The sequence below is a fragment of the Cebus imitator genome, unplaced genomic scaffold, assembly GCF_001604975.1.
Source record: "Cebus imitator isolate Cc_AM_T3 unplaced genomic scaffold, Cebus_imitator-1.0 Scaffold234, whole genome shotgun sequence".
NCBI lineage: Eukaryota > Metazoa > Chordata > Mammalia > Primates > Cebidae > Cebus > Cebus imitator.
Window position 1 is genome coordinate 2,704,501 of NW_016107549.1, and position 7,974 is coordinate 2,712,474.

General features: G+C 42.4%; 1 protein-coding gene across 1 annotated transcript in view; it reads right to left on the reverse strand.

The window, feature by feature from the left end:
* Positions 1-5,208: 5,208 nt before the first annotated feature.
* Positions 5,209-7,974, reverse strand: part of ZNF627 (zinc finger protein 627) — a 28,740-nt gene continuing 25,974 nt past the window's right edge. The window contains exon 4 of the mRNA XM_017497700.2: positions 5,209-7,637. Within this exon, the coding sequence (XP_017353189.1) occupies positions 6,443-7,637 (1,195 nt within the window). The 3' untranslated portion in view covers positions 5,209-6,442. The remainder of the gene's footprint in view (positions 7,638-7,974) is intronic.

The window sequence follows — 7,974 nt, forward strand, 5'->3', positions numbered from 1 at the left end:
AGCCGAGATTGCGCCATTGCACTCCAGCCTGGGTAACAAGAGTGAAACTCCGCCTCAAAAAAAAAAAAAAAAAAGAAAGAAAGAAATGTCTAGGAACTAGGGATTGGAATAGAGGACTCTACCTGGTGCCCTATTATACTGTTGCTGAGCTTGTATCCAAGTTGCAAGATAAAGTCCTCTTTACTCTCACCTTTCCTCTCAAGTAGAAGGAATTAGTCTCTCCCTGAGCTTCTAGCTGTACTGCCTGGGGTCAGGAGAGTAGTGGCACAAGTACTCCCTTCTCCAACCCAACTAGTATTTCAATAGGTCTTATGCACCCCAAGTCCACTGGTTCCAAGCCCATCCAACACCAAGACTTACACAGGAATTGCACTTCTTGGGACTGACCCTGACTACCTTTCAAGTTTATTTAGGAAACCAGAATATTTTAGCCCATGGTTGCAGGGCTTGCCAGAACTCAGGTTCTGGCAATTGGGATGGAGAATTACTTTGGCTAAGGCAATCTAAATGCTCCCTCCATGGGCACTGGCTGAGTTCTGCCCCATATTGCTTTCTATTATAACAGGGCAGCACTGAGTTCCAGTGCAAAGTCCCACAATCACTGTGCTCTCCCTCTCTCAAACTCACGAGTCTCTCTCTGTGCCACGTGACCTCTGCAAGAGGATGGGAAAGGGGTGGCATAGGCAATTCAGGACTGGCTTTCCCACCCTCTTCCATGCCTCTTTACTTAATAGAAGACCAGGTACTGTGATTACGCAGCTGATTTTTGGTTCTTATTAAGTTCCTTTTTTGTGTGGTATCTGTTCAATTTGGTGTTCTTGTTGGGGGAAGAATCACTGGAGGGCTCTATTTGGCCATCTTGCTCTGCTTCCTTCTGTATCACTTTTTTTTTTTTAATTTTTAAAATTTTTTTGAGATAGAATCTTGCTCTGTTGCCAGACTGGAGTGCAGTGGTGCAATTTCAGCTCACTGCAACCTCTGCCTCCCAGGTTTAAGCAATTCTCCTGCCTCAGCCTCCCAAGTAGCTGGGACTACAGGCGCACACCGCCACACTTGGCTAATTTTTTTGTATCTTAGTAGAGAAGGGATTCACCATGGCCAGGATGGTCTCGATCTCCTGACCTCGTAATCCACCCACCTTAGCTTCCAAAAGTGCTGAGATTACAGGCGTGAGCCACTATGCCCAGCCTTGTATCACTTTTGACCATGATTTTATCTATATGGTGGGTAAAAGATCCAAAAGTCTTATAGAAACTCAGGGAGACAGAGAGTAAGAAAGAATAAAATAACTTCAGTTCACATTTGAAATTATTAAGTTCTTTTTGATAAAAATTCATGCTATAGTAAATGAACTGGATGCAATTTTTTGATACAGGAATAAATTCAAAATTTTTTCTTGAAAGTAAAATGCTTTCAACCTAAGGTCATTTATCCAAAATTTTTTTCCTTTTTGACCTTACTTTATTAAAAACTGCAAATATAAAACATGTATATCTAAAGGTCAGGTGTAGTGGCTCATGCCTGTAATCCTAGCACTGTGGGAAGCCAAGATGGGAGGATCACTTGATGCCAGGAGTTCAAGACTAGCCTGGTCAACACAAGACTCCATCTCTATTTTTTTTAAAAAATATGTATCTAAAAAGACAATTTTCACATCTCAAGAATGGAAGCATTTCTCAGGTTGGGAGCACTGGCGCATATCTGTAATCCCAGCACTTTGGTAGGCCAAAGCAGGTGAATCACTTGAGGTCAGGAATTTGAGACCAGCCTGGCCAACATGGTGAAATCTCATCTTTACTAAAAATTCAAAAATTAGCCAGGTATGGTGGCACCCACCTGTAATTCCAGCTAATCCGAAGGCTGAAGCATGAGAATTGCTTGAACCCAGTAGGTGGACGTTGTAGTGAGCTGAGATGAAGCCACTGCACTCCAGCCTGGGTGACAGCAAGACTCTGTCTCAAAACAACAACAACAACAGGTACAATCCCACTACTGATCAGCATGGGAGTTTTGACCTGCTCCATTTCCAGCCTGGGCTGGTTCACCCCTCCTTGAACAACCTGGTGGTCCCCCACTCCTGGGAAGTCACCATATTCATGCTGAACTTAGTGCATACACTCAATTGGCATAGCGTACCACAGCCCAGAACTCCTGGGCTCAAACGATCCTCCCACCTCAGCCTCCTGAGTAGCTAAGACTACAGGCATGCGCCACTGTGCCCAGCTGAAGCATTTCTTATAACCAGAATATCATGGTCACATCTAATAATTTTCTAATATTAACTGATTGCATGACACTGGACTCTCATAAATTATATAAACAATGTAAAAAATATTTCGTACAGATATAATCTGACTATATTGCCCAGGATGGTCTTGAAGTCTTGGCCTCAAGGGATTCTGCTCCCTTGGCCTTCCATTGCATACAGAAATGCAATGTGGAAATAACTCCATTTATCCTTTAAACATAAAAGACAGCACAACCTTAAAAATGTGTGATATTCCCTATCCATAGCTCTGTCTGCAGCCAGAAGGAAGAGTGAGTCCTAGATTACCAAAATAACCTTTTTTTTTTTAGGTGGAGTTTCACTCGTTTCCCAGGCTGGAGTGCAGTGGCGTGATCTCTGCTCACCGCCACCTCCACCTCTCGGGTTCAAGCGATTCTCCTGCCTCAGCCTCCCGAGTACCTGGTATTATAGGCAGGCACCACCACGCCCAGCTAATTTTTGTATTTTTAGTAGAGATAGGGTTTCTCCATGTCAGTCAGGCTGGTCCTCTTGCCTCAGCCTCCCAAAGCGCTGGGATTACAGGAGTGAGCCACTGCGCCCGGCCCCAAAATAACTTAATTCTATGTTGCTGAAACTCACAAACTGCAGCATTGCTTTTCTAATCAGATGAAGAACCATGTATGCTGTCAACAGAGCATCAGGACTCAAACAGAAAGCAGCATCACTGCCTTCTGAAAGTGGTGGCCTTTCTGGTTTATGAACACTCTTTGAGCCTGTGCTACAATGTCCTCTCTGAGGTGTTTGTGAAGCATCAAGATACTCCCAGTCAAGGCCAATAATCAGGCTCAGCTGTGTCCTGTTCATCTCCCTCACTCTGTGCTTCCAATGTCCCTTGTTCATCTCCCTCACCCTGTGCTTCCAATGTCCCTTACCTTGATTCACCATCCCAACACAGCACCTACATTCTATGCAAAATCACATTTGAAGTCATGTTGGCAGTGGTGTTTCTACTCTGTGGCCCATACTATCACTGTGGATGTTGTCTTGAAGGGAGAAGGATGAGTCAGTGGTTGGATTCAGTAGCAGCTAACTCAGTATTATCCTCTCTAATCCAAATGACTACAAAATCCGACAGGCAATGACTCCACCCTTCACTCATGTGAATACATTATCTGGGGCTGAATATGTCATCTCCACATAAAGTCACAGTTTGGTCACTGATTGCTACTCTATCCTTTGATACCTGGGCTTCTGACTGAGAAGTTTCAACAAAGATTTTCTCAACAGGAGCTTGCTAGACACTTCGATGAAGGGATTGGATGGTTCCATGGAAGTGTACAGACAAAAAGCTGACTTTTGCATGTTGCTTTTTACTCTATAGGAGAGGGCTGTTGATAAATTTGAATCAAAAGCACATAGGCCAGGAACAGTGGCTCACGTCTCTAAGTTTGAAATCAGCCTGGCCAACATGGTGAAACCCCATCTCTACTAAAAATATGAAAAAAATTAGCTGGGTGTGGTGGTGGGCACCTGTAATCCCAGCTACTCAGGAGGCTGAGGCAGAAGAATCGCTTGAACCCAGGAGATGGAGGTTGCAGAGTCGAGACTGCGCCATTCCACTCCAGCCTGGGTGACGAAGTGAAACTTCATCTCAAAAAACAAAAACAAAAAAAAGCGTATTATCTGAGCAAGAAAGGCTTGGTTGGAATTTTTTTTTTTTTGAGTCAGAGTTTCACTCTTGTTACCCAGGCTGCAATGCAATGGCACGGTCTCGGCTCACCGCAACCTCCGCCTCCTGGGTTCAGGCAATTCTCCTGCCTCAGCCTCCTGAGTAGCTGGGATTACAGGCACGCATCACCATGCTCAGCTAATTTTTTATATTTTTAGTAGAGACGGGGTTTCACCATGTTGACCAGGATGGTCTCGATCTCTTGACCTCGTGATCCACCCACCTTGGCCTCCCAAAGTGCTGGGATTACAGGCGTGAGCCACCGCGCTCAGCTGGTTGGAATATTGATGCTGACTTTGTTCCTTTCCGGGCTTGCATTCAGAAAATCTGCATAAATACATTAGTCTCATTAGATTCATAAAGGAGCTTTTTAAAAGTATTATATAGCTTGCTAAGAAGTAAATTTACATATTGTAACTGAGGTACATAATGGAAAACAATGTCCAGTACATCACAGGAAATACTTCAGTGTTCAGAGAATAAGTAAGGCAAAAACAGGTTCACAAGTCCAGGAGTCAGCCTCCCCTCACTGCAAGGCTGAGTCTCATGCTGTTAGAAACATGCCAGACACCTGCAATGGGAGATAATGCTCCTAAGTGGCTATGATGAATCAAGACAAAAAAAGGGCATTCTGCAACCATGTCTTTAAAACTGGTGAGCCGGGCACGGTGGCCCACGCCTGTAATCCCAGCACTTTGGGAAGCCAAAGTGGGCCAATCACAAGGTCAGGAGTTCAAGACCAGCCTGGCCAATATAGTGAAAACCCATCTCTACTAAAAACACAAAGATTAGCTGGGTATGGTGGCAGATGCCTCTAATCCTAGCTACTTGGAAGGCTGAGGCAGGAGAATTGCTTTAACCTGGGAGGTAGAGGTTGCAGTGAGCCAAGATTGCACCACTGCACTCCAGCCTTGGCAACAGAGTGAGACTCTGTCTCAAAAAATAATAAAAAATAAATAAATAAAACGGGTGAAAGATAACATGTTCCAAATCATAAACATGACCAAAATTCCTCTCTTCTCACTAACATGACTCAGTGGTATTTCTCACGAGTTAGGTTTACCTCCCACCATTCCTTTTCCCTTCTGAATAAGAACAATTATGATTACCAAGTTTTGAATTGTTTACCTCATCAATGCATCAAATACAGAGAATCATCTTGCTTCCTTGAATAGAAACCAATCAACCTAAAACAAGCACAAAACCTGTAAGAAATTCTTCAGAGCACCCTCTTACTGATATATCACAGTCATTTATGGTTTGTGGTCATAATTATTATTACAATTTATTATACCCTCTTTGATAACAGGTATAGTCTTTGTGGTCTTTAGCTAGAGGGCATACAAAACAGCATAGCTTAACTTTTGGTATTATGAGTAAATGAGACATTACTATCATGATAAAAGTTGAAACTATATAAGCAAGAAAAGTAAAATTTACATGAGGAGGAAAAAATTCCTAAAGTTGTATGCACCTGGTTAATGCTGACTTCACAGTGTCTTAATAAATAATTTGCCAAAATTATAAACTTGATGTGATCCAAGACTGAAGACAGTTAATAGTTTCTAAGAAACATGTACAGAAGTCTTGTTTGAATAAAAAAAATACCTATTAGTCACATATAATCAAACAACTGGAAATGAACTGAGGCATTACACTGAGCTGTGAGTAACAGGAAACACTTGAAATTTCCTGATAAGAGGAAAGTACTTATTCTCACATGAAAGTCCTGGGCGAGGCCAGTCACTGCACAGTGCAGCAGAACAAGCTCCCCTGTAGTTGGTTTTGACAGTAGCATGGTAGCAGTCAGGCTGAATCAAGAATACCGTCACTACTAGTATGAACAAAGGTGCTTACTACACAAATTAGACGTTATACCAAGCATCTACAGACTAGGGGAGTCAGAGTATCAGAGAATATTCCCAACCAGGACAGTCTGAATTAGTTGCCTAGTACACACATAATAATGTCTGAAGGAAAACTAAAGTAGATATTCAACGTGGGGCTACTGGAGACCTGTGTGAAACCTGCACCTCCGAGAAAACTGAAGTCAAGTAGTTTTGAGGATACTCTTGATTGGCAAACCAAAGAAGTGGGAAAATGGAATGGAAGCAGGTGTCCATACAGCCTATATTCACATGGCTATCTCCCTGTATGGTGCTTCCAAACAATGACAAATGCCTTCTTTGCTTACTTCCAAATCTCATGTATGATAGGTTACTGATGAACTGTATCATGGAATCACAAATGGAATGGATTCTTGGAAACCTAGTTCCTAAACTACCAACACTGACATAGCACAATCCAGAGATCCAACTCTAGTGTTTACTGTCCTATTGCAAGTCTTTTGTAATTTAAAGCCAATTATCTTACAAGGTCTTTCGCTACCGTGAATCTTTTCATGCAGTTGAAAGAAAAAGAAAGGACTGAAGGCTTTCCCAAATTTCTTACTTTCATGGGGTTTCTCTGTGTGACTCTGTTCATGATTATGAAAGAACTGGGACAACGGAAGGGTTAGGGTTAGGGTTCTCATAGGGTTTCTCTCCAGTGTGAATTCTTTCATGTATTCGAAAGTAAGTGGATCGACTGAAGGCTTTCCCACATTGCTTACATTCATAGGGTTTCTCTCCAGTATGAGTTCTTTCATGTATTCGGAAGTAACTGGAACGACTGAAGGCTTTCCCACATTTTGTACATTTATAGGGTTTCTCTCCAGTGTGAATTCTTTCATGTTTTCGAAAAGAACTGGAACAACTGAAGGCCTTCCCACATTGCTTACAATCATAGGGTTTCTCTCCAGTGTGGGTCCTTTCATGTATTCGAAATGAACTGGGGAAATCAAAGGCTTTCCCACACACCTTACATTTATAAGGGCCATTGCCAGTGTGCTTTATCATGTGTCTTCGAACACTTGCAAGACAAGTCAAAGCCTTCCCACATTCCTTACACTCAAAAAGTTTCTCTCCAGTGTGAGTCCTTTCATGACTTCGAACAGAACTGGCACACCTAAAGGCTTTACCACACTGTTTACATTCATATGGTTTCTCTCCTGTGTGAGTTCTTTCATGTATTCGAATGTACTTCGAACAACTGAAAGCCTTGCCACATTGCTTACATTCATAGGGTTTATCTCCAGTGTGAGTCCTTTCATGTATTCGAATATAACTTGAACAACTGAAGGCTTTCCCACATTGCTTGCATTCATAGGGTTTCTCTCCAGTGTGACTTCTTTCATGTATTCGAAATAAACTGGGATAATCAAAGGTTTTCCCACACACCTTACATTTGTAAGGCACACCTCCCCTATGCATTAACATGTGTCTTCGAATGCTTACAAGAGAAATGAAGGTTTCTCCACATTCCTTACAATCATAGGGTTTTCCTCCAGGATGAGTCCTTTCACGTACTGGAAAAGTGCGATGATAACTCAAGGCTTGTCCACACTGGTTTCGTGTATATGACTTCTTTCCATATTCCTGATATTCATTTGGTTCATGTCCAGTATGATCTCTGATGTGCCTATGAAGTGATGAAGCACCCATGCCAACTTCTCCACACACACTGCTTTTACACAGTTTTACTCCAGGAGTTTTCTTGTTCAGAATACCATCTGGAATCTGGCTGAAGGTTTCTTCACTTTGACTACCTTCTTTACGTTCACAGATTCTCTCTGGAATATGACTTGTGGGAAAAATGAGAAGTATATTATTAACAGTTTGTTTATAAATAATTTTATATTTACTAACACATATTAGACTTATATATATCTTTTTCTTTTTTTTTTTTAAGACAGGGTCCCACCATGTTGGCCAGGCTGGTCTCAAACTCCTGACCACAGGTGATTGACCCACCTTGGCCTCCCAAAGTGCTGGGATTACAGGCATGAGCCACCACACCCAGCCCTTATATATACTTTTTTAAAATACAGAGACAGAGGCCGGGCGCGGTGGCTCAAACTTGTAATCCCAGCACTTTGGGAGGCCGAGGCGGGTGGATCACGAGGTCAAGAGATCGAGAC